The sequence below is a fragment of the Osmia lignaria genome, chromosome 15, assembly GCF_051020975.1.
Source record: "Osmia lignaria lignaria isolate PbOS001 chromosome 15, iyOsmLign1, whole genome shotgun sequence".
In the NCBI taxonomy this organism is placed as follows: Eukaryota; Metazoa; Arthropoda; class Insecta; order Hymenoptera; family Megachilidae; genus Osmia; species Osmia lignaria.
The window spans coordinates 12,430,126-12,445,965 of NC_135046.1; the positions used below are offsets into that span (position 1 = coordinate 12,430,126).

Consider the following 15,840-nt stretch of genomic DNA (forward strand, 5'->3'; position numbering starts at 1 on the left):
TTTGAAACCCCTTTTGCCAGGACTGCAATTTTCGATTTTAACTGAAACAACGTAGGCAGGTTGCATTATAGTGGCTCGTGCAAACTTGATTGTTTGTATTTAGTCTCGAGCGTAATATTTGTGCCGTGGTGCGAGACACCATTACCAAGGCAGTGTACCAAGTATGTATCGGTAGCGAATGCGCGCCGCTTACGCTTCGCGTTCACCTCTGCCTCCGATGACTTTCCCTGATATCGAGTATCACGGCTTTTAGACTCCATCCGCTGGTAAACCGAGCATCGGTCGCTGCAAATTCGATCACAGGTTACTACATCTATTCTCGCACCATCTTCTTTCCAACCTCGGTGCCCGTTTTTTTTTTTTTTGCGAAACCGATCCACCGACGGTAACATTTCGTTGACATAATTTGCCGCGGCCAAGATGACCGTGACTTTGCGCGATCTTGTCGCTAGAAATTATCTCGGTCCAGGTGGTTTCGTTTCCGTTAAGGCGAAACTACACGATCGATCGAGCGCACAGCTGATCGTAATGGCTCTACTTGCCGGGAACTTTGCACGAACACTCGTCGCCAGTGATATCTCCGTCACACACTGTTGCGACTCGAATCTTTTGCCAACTGCGACCATCTCCATTCTCTTTGTAGGTGCAACCTTTCTATCGCTACGTAAACTTGTCCTTTCGTTACGCGTTAACAAGACAAATCGATAGTTCTTTTCATCTTTCACGGAAAGTTGGCCTTGTAATTGAGCGAAAGAGGGTGAATAACAGAGAGAGAGAGAGGACAATCATAATTGGGGTGTACTTATAGAGAGGACAATTAATTAAGTAGGGTGCACGTGGACTATGGTTCCTTACGATTTCAACCTTTTCGCTCCTCTTATTCTTATTCTCTACTTCTATTTCTTTCTTCATTGTTTTATCTCTATAGCAGTACGTTTTAAATAGTGGGAAATTACCTTGTACTAGGAGAGAAGATTAATTTTTTACCAGGCGTTCGATTGTGCAAATAACACTTTCTTGATTGAAAAATAACTCGGTTAACAAATTAATCAAGAGAAAATAAGAAAACTTTACGTTTCCAACGATGCCCGTTTCTGTTTTCTAATTTGACGGCTGATAGAAATGCAGCGAACGAGTCTGTAAGAATTCACGGTTCGATTCGTTCGCGATCGCGTCGAACAATTTACCGGTATTCCGTGGCTTTGTAAATGACCCGATATTGAGAACATTAATTTGTTCGTCGAGCCATTAATATCCGAGACATCCTGCTCTCCTATCAGCGAACGAACGAACGAACGAACTAACGAATATCGTTTAGAAAACGTGTCGAAATTACCTGTTGCTGGTCGACGCACCAAGACATTCCCTCCGGCTTCGTTTCTGTAAAGGAAAGAAACAGAAATAAAAATATATCGATGATGAAACAATTTAAAAGATTAAAAGAAGAAAAAGAGGGGAATATAAAAACTTGCTGGCCGATTTTGAAAGATTGTACGCGCGAAACGATGCTTGATATTAAGGGTGCCGTTTGATTTTTCGTTTCAGGTCGTATCCATCACCTGTGCAAAACGGAGGACCAAACGGAGCGACGATGAATTGCAGCGGGTCTCAAGGTAAGAACGGATTCGAAATCTCGTAGGCAGACCAAGCGGAAAGGCAAAGGCTGAAACGCGGCGTCACAGAATATATTATACATTTTCGGAGATGGAACGGTATTTCGCAATAAAACGTGCAGATACACGAGGGGGTTGGAAAAATTCGAGAAAACGTTCCGCGTATCAAATTAACGTTGCATTAAATTTATTGGCAGGATTCTCTGTTAAAGATTGGTCGTGCATCGAAATACGCGTAGTCCTCCCTCTCTCTCTCTCTCTCTCTCTCTCTCTCGTGGAACGCGAATAATTTTCCAACTATCAAACCGTCGCTATTTGTATGAAAACAACCAGCCGATATATACGTACACACACGTGTTGCAGAGAAAAGTTTCAGGATATACGACAGGGACAGACAAAAGAGAGGGACAAAAAAATCTCCTGCCTCGTGACAATTCAATATCGCGCGATTACCCGGACAAAGGTATAACGAATCAAATATCATTTTAATTTTCTATATTGTATCTTGCAAACGCGTACTGGCCGAATATGCCGACGATTCGTGCGTTTGGCATCCTGCAAAAACCAGCCGTTTTCCGCTTTCCGCTTTACCCACCCGCCTTCATTTTCAGATTCGACCGGTCGGGGGTTTGTTTGTTCGCGGGGAAAAGAACTTTTCGAAAGATCAATACGTAGCCGATTTACTTTGAGTGATTCGAGTAAGCGTTCAAATTAGCGCGGTTTTTTTTTCTAGATGTGTGCGCAAAAAAAAAAACTTGTGAATCGATCGAAAGTGTGTTTTTCCTACTTTTTTTTTGAGGGCACGAGAAAAAGGTAAAATTGGTCGTAACGTTTGCGAAGTACAAGCGTTGAAAAAAAATAGGTGAAAAGAGAAATTGGCACGGGATACCGCGAAAGAAGAAGGGAAACAAGAGGAAAACGTAATCGCTGGGGAACGAAAGAGGGTACGAATTTTCCGAGCACGGTTACCCCGCTGGTGTGCAAAAATCTTTATTCAAACTGGAGAAAGAAAGAGAGAGAAAGAGAGATACGGACCGCGTTTGTGAAAAAGTTGACTCACGGCGTAAAAATATACCTCGAGCGATAAGCTCGTGGAAAAATAACGCGTCTCTTTTCGGTCGCGTTCGATATTAAAAATATTCCGGAATAGCGTAAAAACTTGATGCTCTTGAGGAAAAATGACACGCCCAAGGGATGAAAGTACAGCTGCATCGAACCAATTAAGAATAATGTTGATAAGCGATTTTGATTTTGTAAGGTCCGCGAATGTATCGAGAATCGAGGAGTAGCGAACATCGAACGGTAGAGCGACGCGACGCATTGGGTACAGGGTGTTAATACCTTATCTACCGGAAGCCTATTAATAGACATTTTGGTGCCAGTAGTTATTGACTGAAAAGCAATTAATAAGCCTTTGATCGTTAACAAACCCGTGTATATTCAGGTGTATTCAGTTCGCCTTATCCGTGGACAGTTAACTCTGTATATATTCTAAGAAGAAAATGTGTCAGATAAAACCACGTTTTAGAAAGAATTATTCGATCGCAAGATTGGCGACAGGGAGTTTGGCGCGAACGCGATCGGTTTAGATTGTTAGCGATGTAGGAATGCAAAGTAAAATAAGAGAAAAATAGTGATGGTTAAGGATAGAAAGAAGCAAAGTCGAGGTACGATGGGTTTTCTGTGCAGGGGTGATGGTAAAGCAGGAAGCGAGGGATGACGGTTACGAGACAAGTCCGGACCTCGAGATGAGGAGCACCGGCGGTGACAGCAGTCAGCAGTACCACACGCCGCTGACACCGCACACACCGCACACGCCGCACACGCCGCACACACCCCTCACCCCGATATCGGCGACAGCGCATCAACCCCAGCAACCTGGCTCGACCGCTTCCACCCTCGGACAGGTGAGTTTTTCCTATTTCTACCCGACGACGACGCAAAGTACGCGTGAGCCCTTTCGATCGCAGTTCCTCCTCCTCCTCCTCCTCCTCCTTTCCCTCTTCGTAAACATCTATCTCTTTCTACCGTGCAAACCCGTCTGAAACTATCTTTTTCTGAAGAAAAACCGACGACATCTCGACGGAGAGCAAGAGAGATAAAACTCGTTGCGATTAACGTGGCGGAATTAATCGAGACACGAGTAACGAGCAACGATTACGCGGAAAAAATATCTAGAAATAAAATTGAAAAGTTATTACTCGATAAAAACAATGTACGATCGACGTGCCGGTCGATCGAGTGTACCAATACGTATGTACGCGTATCCAACGACGGACTGCCGGACAGATCGAAATTACGAGCGATAAATTCCGATAAAAGCGCGGGTAATCGGCGCATCGGGTTTGTCGTAATGCCGCTGGATCAATTTGCATTTCGACGTTAGTTTTTATGGCTTATCGTCGCTTATGCAACGCGGTTTCGCGCGGTTTCGCCTGGTTTCGCGCGGTAACGACGGAAGAAACCGCGTGGTTGCATCTGGGAGCACTTTCTTCTTCGTTTCGAAGTATTTACGAACGATCCAGTTTCATGGATAACCCCGCCGGATCGAGGCTAACAAACCGAACGATAATCGCCCGCGACGGTTACTAGACACCGATAAAGAGTAACCCTTTCCTTTTTTTTTCCACGATACCGCGTGATTCGCTCGAAGGTCGTCGACAGCGACCGGATAACGGCGCTTCTTTCGACCGATCGTTCTTTCCGTAAAATCTCTCCGAACGATCGATGAATTCGCGATATTTTTCCATGATTCCCAGGTGGCGATCAAGTGCGAGACCCCGGTGGATCCGTATTCGTTCGTCGACGAGGAAATGTCGATGGGTGGGATGAGGACGGCCAACAGCCCGGCTGCTGGGAACCCGGAGAACATGACGTGTCCGTCCGGGGCGCAACCGGGTCTGGCTACACCTACGTCCACACCGCCTGGACCTCTCTCTGGACCGCAACACCTTCAGATGAACCTCGGCGTGATGAACGGCAACGTGAACCCCCAATTGGCCGTCCATCAGCCAAAAAAACGAGGCCGCAAAAGAAAATCCGAAATGATTCTCACACCGGAAGAGTAAGAGTCGCGTGATTCTTCCCGCCCCGTTACAATTCTATTCTATTTTTAAACGATTGACACTTACGGTAAATTTACCGTCCAACCGTTAATTGTTAAGTCTGAGATCGCGTTGCGCAAACGAACCGGGCCAAAGTCGAGTTAACGAGGCTAAAATTTAGGGAAAGTAACGGACGGTTGATCGACGTTAAAGACGATGCGAAGGTCGCAACCGCGACCATTCACTTCGATGATCGACGTAACGAGATTATTACGATCGATTATCGTGTTTACGGGGATAATTTTGGTAAGTACACCGCGATCAATGGCTCCAGTTTGTTCTAAATAATAACACGCGGTGAGAGGTCGATAGACGCGGATCGATGCGATTATTACACTCGATTATACATATATCCGTTCGCTGTCTGCGCCAACTTGTACTTCACCGTCGCGTCGCGTCGCGTTGAATGAGTAACGAAGCTTTTAAAGAAATCTTTCTATGTCGCGTCAGCCACGGTATCTGGACGATAAATTAACGATTCTACGTTTAGAAGAAGCGTAACGCATCGAGTTCTCGAGGGAAAGAAGTCGAGTTTTCAAAAATTACCTCGTTTCGCATGCTTTTCTACCCCAAGAAAATGAAAAAATAATAATAAAAAACATATTGATCCGTGTTCGAGAGAACGCGTTTAGAGAATCGGATACGAATCTGAGAATTTGTTCAGGGCGGAATTAGCGGAGGCGAAGAAACGAGCAAAAACGTACAAAGAGAGGAAGAAGCACGACAGATTCGATGGTATGCCGGAAGAGGAAGTGAGCAAACGCGTCCTTCCGGATCATCTGACCAACAACCTCGACATCATCATAGTAAGTTGACGAAAGTTTTAAAGAGGCGTTAATTTAGGAAAATCGGAGCCTCGCTCGAGGATTCCGTCGCATCGGTTTTCGCGAGACGGCAGCAACGATTAATCCGATTAGCCGTCGGCGCAACGGTCGTCTGTTTAGCTGGAAAATCCATCTGGAAGGTAGCGAGACGGTAGGAAGGTAACAACGACAAATAGCCGTTTGTTGCGCGTTCGTCAGGTGTCGTAATCGCTTTAATGGTCCATACCGAATTCGGTTATCGCGCTTGACGTTAGTAACGAGCTCGCGCGTGTTCTCGCGCCTGTTCTGCGACTGAATTCGATCTAACCGGACCGCGATCGAACACGCTCGATCGTTCGTTCGTTCGTGGAAGGAAACGGAGAAATTTTTCGCGGCTCGGAGTCGGAGAGAACGGAAGTCCGTTAGCGGCTGGTTCATATTCATACATTACGCGGAACGAGTAGTGAACGCGGTCGATCATCCGTCAAACGGTGTAAACGCTTTAACGGGCCGTGGGCAATTCGGTTATTACGGGCGTCGTTGTAATCGAACGCAGCGGGACACCGGTGTCGGCCGGCCTTCGCCGAGACCCGCTACCCCTAGGATCCCCGATTTCCACCCCTCTATCACTCTATCTCTCTATCTCTCTACCTTCTCATCGACGCGCGTTGTTTTCAATCGGCGACAATTCCACACCCTACCTACCCTCCTTTCCAAAACCCCCTCCGATTCCTCCTCCTCGTCATTTTATCCTCGTTTATCCCGACCGAAGCGCCATTCGACGCCGGCCGACCGGCTAACGCATTGGCGTTAACGCGCTAATGCGATACGTACTTTATGTACGCAGGGAGAGAACCCAGCCACCCGTACGGAACAAACGATATAACACAATTTCGGACAAAGTCCCGCCACATCGCACCTTTCTCTTTCTCACTCCTCAACGATCCATCGTGTTTCCAAAAGCTTTACGAACTTGAACTGTAATCTTAGGTATTTCTGGAAATTCGCGGTAGAGGTAAGAATAAGTTGGACGAAACGTAGCTACGTACAAAGCATCGACAACGATTGTATACCGAAAGTTGCAAGAGCCTAGTCGCGAGGACGCGGCGACCAACAGCGTGTCCCTGTCACGTATCCTTGGACTTTGTCGTTATTAATTGTCCAACCGACGACGGAGCGAACAGCGAAGATAATGTGGTTGCGCAACAGGTACTACCACACCTGCGTCTACCGCGTTGCATAATCGCGGCTAAGAACGGTGTATGTGAAATCTGTGTACCGTGCCGAGAAAGGAATCGACCGTAAGAAACTGCAAACAGCTACAACGTTCACCGCGTACACCCTCTTCTTCTCCGTTTTTTTTTTTTTTTTTTTTTTACTTTTCTTATCATCCGTTTGTCGATTACTTCGAAAATTTGATTCGCCTCGTTACGGTAAGGCCGCGATACCTGCTGCTCCGAACGTCCGTAGAATCCGAAGCTTAGATAGTTTTGCTTCCGAGAGATTTCGATGCGACGGAAGACGAGGAGAATGGAGAATCGGGAATTGGCAACCGAGGTCCAGCGAACACAAAGCCGCCAAGACGATAATCCGATCGCGGGGCACGGAAACTAGTTGGAAATAAGCTTGCCGCGTGATAATTTCACCAAGATTGAAGCTGTTCCAACTATTTTCACTTATAATAAATCGAGGAACGTCGATGAAACTGAATGAAATGCATTTCGAAGACTCGACGTTAACGCGATTTGTTTCTGCTACAGATTGGAATCAACCCGGGACTCTTCGCCGCTTACAAGGGACACCACTACGCCGGGCCAGGGAATCATTTCTGTAAGTTGCACCCTGTTTACCTATGATTTCCTTTAATTGAAAAATCTACGTCTGGAACTTTGAAATATTCGAACGGTTCGATCGACAGCGAAATACATAAATCGCGCAACTCTCGACGCAATAGCGAGGGAAGTTGAGGGATAAAAAGAAACGCGCTGTTGGGTCGCGGGAACCGATAACCACGGTTGAAGAGCGAAATATCGAGGGAACGGCTCCGTGGGCGGCAGTCAAGCGGTCAAGAGCCCTTTCCACTTGGATTTCGTAGTACGCGCTGCGTCTCGCGACGAAACCTTTGCCAACGCGACACTCACTGCAACGCGTTCAATTACTCGACCCGCTTTCCAGCCGCTCTTCCTCGAAAAATTCTCCCTCGGTTTCTCTCCGTCTTTCTTTTTTTTCCCGCGTTTCCAGCGACAAAAACACGCTCGACACCCTAAACTATTTCGACTCGTAGGCGCACCTTTCCGTCGATGCGTTTAGCCAATTTGAAGTATGTCGAGCGTATGCGCGAGTTTGCGTCCGATTTAACTTGCCACGCGCGAGCAACTTTCTACCCTAGTTCCAACTGCCGTCGGAAAAAGCGTAAAATTTTGCAGGAAAACGATGCCGCAGCTTTCGAAACCTCGAAACGCGCCCGTTCGCTTAGAATCTGGCGGGAACGCGGTACCATTTCCCCGCGCGTTTTTTCTACAATTATTCGGCGAGTTCCCAAAAAACGTACGACCGATCACGTTCCTTGCCGATGAAACCGATGAAATGTCTGTTACCCCGGCACGCGTGCATTTTACACCGACGACCGCCCGTATTACAGATGTATACCACTACGTATACATATATGTATATAGGTGAACACGCGAGCGAGCGGACGAGTGGACGAACGGGTAGCCGGCCTGGCGGTCGCGCGCACTTGCGTTCACACATAGGTAGAGTACATAGAGGGTGAAGTTAGGTATACGCTGCTGGATTTTCCAGGGTTTTCCCGGGGTTGCGGTAGAGCAGTGGATGGGGTGGAGGGTGGTGGCGATGTAGGGAGGGAGGGATAGGAAGCGGGTTGTGGCGGAGCGCGGAAAGGAGGGAGGGGTTGGTTGTAGTGGAGGGAGGAACTATAATGAGTGGTGCGCGTGAGGGAGAGCAGGATAAAAAGGGGGCGAGAGGCAGGGTGCAGCGTGGGAAGAGGAGAAGGATGGAGAAGGGAGAAGGCGGCGAGGAGGGTGGAAAGCTGGGTGGTACGGGGTAAAAAGGTTGGAAGCTGTGGCAAAGCAGCGGGACGGGAGGGTGCGGGTTGACGGGGTGGTTGCTAGCTACGGCGAGTAGGATGAGGTACGACGAGAGGGAGGAGGAGGAGAAAGAGATGAAGGAGGGATGGGGTGGGCCACACGGGGTGGAGGAGGATCGGTAGATCGAGAACGACGGGTCAATTTGAGCCCCCTAGGGAGGGAGAATCGGACCGGGCCTAAAGGCAGTAAACGCCGAAAAATTCAACGCGGTTCAGCCGATTCGATCGCCCGAAAGCGAACCGTTCGCTCGCGATCGAGCCTCTCGCTGTCCTCCAGTTTCATATCGGCGCGCAAACATCTTTCTCTGCGCTTTCCGTTCTAATCCCTTAACCGCGTCGCGATGTGTTTGTGCCGCGAGTTGACGCGATCGTCGTCGTCGTCGTCAACGTGGAAACGTCAACGAACCTGTTAACCGCGAGATTCGAACATCGAAGAACCCTTTCGGTCGATAGACGGATAAGATTGCACGCGTCACACGATCGATGCAACGTTGTTGACGGATAAAAAGTTTCACCGGAGTGTTGGGGCGAGGCGAAAAGAAGCGAGGAGAAAGAATGATCGCGGGTTAGAGTGTGACAGCGGGAGAACCGCGACAGGGGATGGGGTTCGACCGGTCGGTGACCCAATTCGAGCGACGGACTTTTTCGAACGGCGCGAAAGTTGAACGTGACCGGGGAAACTTTTCGTGGTCGTAACAATCGAGCGAACCGACGCGTCTCTCGTTTTCTCCGCTCTTCGACTATTCGACTATTCGACTCCTCGAGAAGTCGGCAAGTAGAAGAGTCGACGACACGGCTCTTCGACTCCTCGAACAACTTGAACCGCGATTCGCGATTCGCGATCGGATAGTTTCCTGCTCCTTCGGAACTTCTACCACAAAACTGAGTCAAGAATAAGGAAGGAAAGCCGCGAACGAATTAAATTATTGGTCGATAACGATGATCGATTTTCGCCTCGACGATCTCGCCAGTGTTGCAAAGTGGAAAGTAAGTTTCGACCGTTCGATGCTCGTTAACTCGAAAACTAGAGTTTCGGCTTTCGCTCTCTTCCTCGAGATTACGTCCTACATCTTTTGGTCGCGCAACGTGCTTCCAACTACTCGACCCAAGTTTTCGTCCGTGAAACTTTTCTTCGCGGAACAACGTCTGAAAACGATCGCGACTCCCGCTCGGGAAGACTATCGTGTCGGGAAAATCTACCGCATCCCGTGGGATATCGGTGATTTTCAGCTGGCAAGTTTCGCTTACCAACGAACAACGATTTGAAAACAAACGAGGATGAGTTCGACAAGTAGAAAAATAACACGAAAAGGATGAAGCGCAAATCGTAAAACTAGACGCGTACCTAAATAAATTTCGGTAGAGATAGTCCAGTTCGATCGCGTCAAGTTTGCATTTTTGCATAATTCTCGCAGAAAACACCGCTACTTTTCCCCTGTACAACTAGAGCGTCCGTCTATCGTTCGCAATCTGCATTCCGACGAGCAAAGTTTCGAGAAGAACGGAAAATCGATCGTTCGGTCTTTCGATCGATGCGTTTGACCGTCCATCGGGACTTTCTGATCTCTCAAGGGTTTCTCTCCGAGCTAGACGATCGAACGAAGCATTTCCATATACGTATTCCTGCTAGAACATCCGCGGATGGTTGAGTTTGTGGAAAAATTTGACGAACTCGACGCAATTTCTCTCGACAGCCGTCGAGCGCGAAAAAATATCAGGAACGAGATAAAAACGACCAAGACGAAGACGAAGACGAAGACTAAGACGAAGACGAAGACGAAGGAGTATTCAACGTTGAAGAGTATCGCAGGTAGCAGTGACCTGCGAAAAGATTGAAGAAGCCAGCTAAGTGCGTGAGTGGAAAAGGGATGCAAGCCTGACGGTTGTCGATGCTGGTGGAGGTGGGAAAGGAGGTGGCGGAGGTTGAGGGTTGGTAGTGGTGGGAACTATAATGAGTGGCGGCTGTGTCGGAGCGAAGGGAAGAGGGCGAGGATGAGGGCGGTGAGCTCGAGGGTGTGGGTAAGGGTGAGCGCGAGGGTGAGGCAGAGCGAGAATGAAGCAGGAGAGCGTAAAGAGAGACGGAAAGCGAGAAAAGGAGAAACAGAGATACGAAGAGAGAGAGAGAGAGAGATACCGTTGTAGAGGGTAGGTAGGGTAAAACGAGATGGGCGAAGGGTACAGGTGGCGAAGGAGGGTTGGCCGGTGAGTGTGGGAAAGCGTGTAGCCTCTGCCTCCTCCCTTTTCCACCCGCCGGCCACCCTTCTGCCAGCCTGCTGCTCGGTCCAAAGGGGCGGCTAGAGGGGCCAGAGGGGCAGGAAAAAGGGAACTAGAGCTGGCCGAGGGGGACGGGAGAGTGGGGAAGGGGTTGTCGCACGCCTATCCGCTCGATAGCAGCTTTCAGTCCGTGCACGCTTACAACCCCCCTACAATTTTGTACCCCATCTTTTCGAAATTCCCCGGCGAAAAAAGACTCGTTCGAACAACGTCCAACTTTTGCCTCGAACGAACCGCGAGAGTCTTCTTCTGAACGATCCAACGAAGCGCCCGATGCGATGGATCGTTTACGTTCCGTTCCGTTCCTTTCCTTTTCTTTTCATTCGAAACGAAACAGCACGGCACGGGATAGGAGGAAACGTGATTGAAAATCCGTTCGTGTTCGAATCGAGTCGAGTCGAAAATAAAATCGCAGCGTGCCTTTTTCAACGAGTCGTTGGAAAAATTGCGACAAAAGACACGATTGTCGCGTCGCGTCGCGTCGCGTCGGTTGCCTCGAGCGTCGTACGCTTTTGACGAAACACCGTACGAGAAAAACGTCGCGGTTAGGAATTGTTCGGAGAAGGCGAGCGACGAACGCGTCTAAGGTTAATACGTGCTCGCTCGCAAATTGTGGCAGTTGGAAAACGCAGCGAGGAAAAAGGCGAGCATCGCCGTGGAACGCGCTCGACGACTTCCTAGGTCTCCGTGAACGGGTCTTCGTCCTGGAAAACCCTGAAAATTGATTTTCCAGGCGCGGTCTCCCGCGGTACCCACGCACAGGTCTCTTTCTCTCTCTCTCTCTCTCTCTCTCTTGGTTGCATCGATTTTCACCTGGTTCTCCTCGCACCCCCTGCAGCGAGAACTCGAACCAGCCGTTCATTCAGAATCGGAGGAAAAGAACGAAAAATCTGGGTCAACGAAATTTCAAGAATTCCAGATAGATCGTCGCAACGGACCGCTCCTCCCTGCTAACTAAATTTTTCGCTTCCTCGATTTCGCGCGGATCGCAACGCAACCAACCATCTCGAGTACGCTCGATTACGAAATGTGCAAAAAATAGCCCATTACCATTCCTCTTGGTCGTATACCGTGCGTTCCCCTTTCGTCCCGTTCGGTCGTTAAATCGAAGAAATAGCGTTACCTCGCGTAGCTGAGGACAAGAAACTATACGTAAGGCGGAGGAGGTCCTGTTGCGCTTCAACCTCTTCGAAAGTCGGCGAAACGGGAGTTAAGTCGGTCGAACAGGGACGGCCGAAACTCTTTCGACTTTGAAACTTTCGAACCGGCAAGTGATAAATTTAAAAGATCGCTCTTTTTTTTTTTTTTTTTTCCTTTCTTGAAAACGCATCCCGGTGTTACGCGACGCGGCAAGATTTCCTCGCGAGGAGGAATAAAAGCGAGAAAGGGAAATTATAAAAGTTTGAGGGGACGATAACGTTAAGGTAACGAGCGCGACGGAAAGGTCGAGGGAAGTGAAGTTGGGTTAGGTTAGCGTCGCGAACGAAAGGGAAGAGAAGGGTGGCGTTTCGCTTCGATAAAGTTTGTTCGATCGGCCGTTAGTCTTGTTCGGAGGGACATCGATAACCTTCCTTCCATACCTTCCACGTACGCGCACCCCTAACCTGGACACCGAATCATCGAACAGTTTTTCTAAAATGAGAAAAATCGTTTTCCTCTTTTCTTCCCTCTGCTCGACTTTAAGAGAGAACGAACACGATCTTCTATCCGTGTTTGGTGGAAAGCATGAAACGAGAATGAGAAGGAGAACGAGAACGGCCACGGCAGACGAGCGTTTAACTTTGTTCCGAAGTTCTCCAAGGTCGTGTGGTACGGCTGTAGGTCGGTGGTGCAAGAGGAGGCGAGAGAAACCGAGAGGACAAGAGGGAGAGAATTTCCGAGGCCGCGTCATAAATCTCTATCTGCTGCTGCCGGGGGTAAACGTTCGCGGGATATACTTTGGCGACGTCTGTAATTTCGCGCCAACATACCTTTCTCTCTCTCTCTCTCTCTCTCCCTCTCGCTTACTTTATACTTACTTTCGTTTATCCGTTTACCCTCTTTTTACTTTTCCCTTCTACCCTTTTGTTTCTTCTTTGATTTTTCTCTTCCTTTACGACGGATATTTGAAATTTATTTTCCCCTTTCCTCCAACGCGAAACAATTTCGACCTCGTCTTCCTCGATGATCCACGATGAGCTACCGAGTTTTCCTCGTTCAGAGGATTTCAAGGGCAACGATCTCCTTTGAATGCGGCAGGAAAATTCGGTATCGTCGAACAAATTTTTACGAGGGCACAAAAGAAAACGATTTACGACTAAACTTGTGCAAGGTAAAAAAAAGAAAATAGCGGAGACCAAGCTTGACCCAGACCTATTTAATCCGTTAAACGGTACGCTTTGTAACACCTGCTGCACCACCTCCACCTCCGCCGCTACCAACACCGTCACCGTTAACTACCGGTGACAAGTAGTTTCCCTAAATTGCCGCGACGACACAAAGCGCTGAAAACCGGTGTTTTACCGTGCGGAGCTCGAGGAGCAAAAATACGAGGATTACGAGGGCGGTAATTAACGACAGGCGCACACCCTTCTCTTCTCTTCTCTTATCGCCGTTTCTCGTTACGATCAAACGTCGCGTGAACAAATAACGGTCCGATCGAAAGTATCGAAAACCGAACGATATGATATAAAGCGTCGAACGCGATCTTTTATTCCGTTTCGTTCGCATCGCGAGGGCCGATTTATCGGTTGGAATTTACGGAACGTAGGGTACCAAATTCCAGACAGTTTGTCGACAATGTTTGACCCAGACCTATTGAAATTCCCCACTCCTCTTCCTTCACCTCCACCACCACCTCCTGCACCCTCTACCTCGCCCCCTCGACCTGTGTAAATGTCGGTCGAACTTAACGACGAAGGTACTTGGCGCGTTTCCCGCGAACGCTGGAAAACCAGACCCACCAGTATTCCCTTTCGTCGACTTTAACGATCGATTAAACGACTTTTTTCAGGGAAGTGTTTACACCTGAGTGGACTGACACCCGAACCACTGACGGCGGATGACGATTACAAGCTCTTGCGCTTCGGTATCGGTTTCACGAACATGGTGGCTCGCGCCACTAAGGGCAGCGCCGATTTAACCAGGAAAGAAATCAAAGAAGGTCGGTATACACGATGTTTTTTTTTCTTTTTTCTAATTTAAATAAAACGAACAACGAATATCGGGCAAGAAACTTTAATTTGAGAGTTAGAAAACAATATTTTTACGATGTACTACAGCGGATAAGCGATGTTCGGTCAGAGATGCGTTCATCTATCCGATGCTCGTAAGAATATTAAACATACCGTCCACACATGGCCGTAAAAACCAGTCGGTTTCAGGAGATGAGAAACATATACATATATACAAGTTGGAGTCGGACGATCGGTTTCTCGTCCGAGAAAAATCCAACGGCTGTGGAAGAGTCGCGCGTGTATACGATACTATACACGTGGTTTCATCGTAAAACGGCATATTTGTCGGTTTACGCGTGCTCGATTGATCCGCATCGAGGGCAGAAAAACGAGCAAATCCTACTCGACGCGTGAAACATGAAAAAGAACGGAAAAGCTTTCGGTCGTAGCGATACACGAAATCGTGAATCGAAGGTGCAAACTGGTTCGACGAGACTCCGACTATCGCCACTCGTTTATTTACTTCTTTACTTATCTGAATCGTATGCTCTATGTACATTTTTTTCCCCTTTTTCTCATTCGATAAGCTTATTTTCATATACCCTTTCCGAAGTTTAACGAATAACGAGCAATCGTAAAAGATGTTAATCCGGGTACGACGAGTACACAAAATGCATCTCGAAAACGCAACGACCGTACAAACGATCGAGTAATTTATTTTCTCGTAACCGGAACGATAGAATGAAACGAAGTTATCCGTTCCGTCAAGGCAGTTGTCGTTTCCGCGTGAATAATTCTTATTCGTGAATAATTCTTTGCGAAATGCTAAGAGTTTCCTTGAAAACGTTTCACGGATTCGACGCGTGATAATTTATTTTTCTTTTCTGTTCTTTTCTTGTCTCGCTAGGGGAACTCGTACGACGTTGCGTCGTGGAATAGATTTAACCTCGAAGATCAGAGAACGGAACGGAACGGAACGGTGCGGTACGGTACGATACGATACGGAACGGAATGAAACAAAACGAAAAACACGCTTGCGCGGAAAGAAAGTGTACGCTACGTTAAGAAGAATTATCGATAAACGTTGATTCGCTTACTTACCCGTCTCTGGATGTCTGCCAATGCCAAAGAAGTCTCGCGACGAACGACGCAACTTGAATCACGATCGATCGAATGTCAGGATTTCAAAGTTTTCTCCGGTTATCGCCAACCAGTCGAAGCGAATCCCCCGTTCCGCACACGTATTCGAATCGTTAATACAATCGGCAACGCGACGATAATATCCGGATCGGTTTCAACTTTGACCGGTTTACTTTGCGATCGTCACCGCAAGAATACTGGCGGCACGCGGTATCAGTGCTACCAACCAGCGCTCTTGAAATTCTCTCGCTCGCTATAATCGCGGTCCACGCGTCGCGTCGCGTAACGTTGCGTAGCCTCTCCACGCCTCGCCACTCCTCGCCTCTAATACGTTCAACGTATCAAGCTATTCGACCGAGGCGCCCGAATAATTGACCGATATACGAGGAAACGTTTCGAACGCCGCGCCACCTTCGCCTTCTCGTATTCTCGTCGGATATAAATTCTCTACTTCATTTCTAAACTGTTCTCTTTTTACAGGCAGTCATATTCTGTTAGAGAAATTAAGAAAATACAAACCCAAGATTGCGGTGTTTAACGGTAAACTAATTTACGAAGTATTCTCCGGGAAGAAAGAGTTTGGATTCGGAAGACAGCCCAATCTGGTGGAAGGTACCAATACGGTAAGAGAATAGATTTTTTTTT

The 15,840-nt window shown here is 48.0% G+C and overlaps 2 protein-coding genes across 6 annotated transcripts in view; one reads left to right on the plus strand and one right to left on the minus strand.

Moving 5' to 3' along the window:
- The window catches only part of Dnmt3 (DNA methyltransferase 3), a 45,522-nt gene that overhangs the window by 23,781 nt on the left and 5,901 nt on the right, over positions 1 to 15,840 (minus strand). For 2 of the 5 annotated variants that reach the window (XM_034333348.2, XM_034333345.2), the window contains exons 1-2: positions 15,157 to 15,680; positions 1,337 to 1,380 (exon numbers count right to left, since the gene is read on the minus strand). In XM_034333348.2, coding sequence (XP_034189239.1) covers positions 1,337 to 1,363 — 27 coding nt within the window. In that variant the 5' untranslated portion in view covers positions 1,364 to 1,380; positions 15,157 to 15,680. Of the gene's footprint in view, positions 1 to 1,336; positions 1,381 to 15,156; positions 15,681 to 15,840 lie in introns of those variants that run through there. The other 3 variants (XM_076692697.1, XM_034333349.2, XM_076692701.1) reach the window with 2 other exon arrangements.
- Tdg (Thymine DNA glycosylase) overlaps positions 1 to 15,840 on the plus strand; it is a 34,651-nt gene that overhangs the window by 14,435 nt on the left and 4,376 nt on the right. Inside the window, exons 2-8 of the mRNA XM_034333351.2 lie at positions 1,546 to 1,613; positions 3,303 to 3,520; positions 4,373 to 4,677; positions 5,382 to 5,523; positions 7,281 to 7,350; positions 13,893 to 14,042; positions 15,676 to 15,818. Of these exons, the coding sequence (XP_034189242.1) occupies positions 1,546 to 1,613; positions 3,303 to 3,520; positions 4,373 to 4,677; positions 5,382 to 5,523; positions 7,281 to 7,350; positions 13,893 to 14,042; positions 15,676 to 15,818 (1,096 nt within the window). The remainder of the gene's footprint in view (positions 1 to 1,545; positions 1,614 to 3,302; positions 3,521 to 4,372; positions 4,678 to 5,381; positions 5,524 to 7,280; positions 7,351 to 13,892; positions 14,043 to 15,675; positions 15,819 to 15,840) is intronic.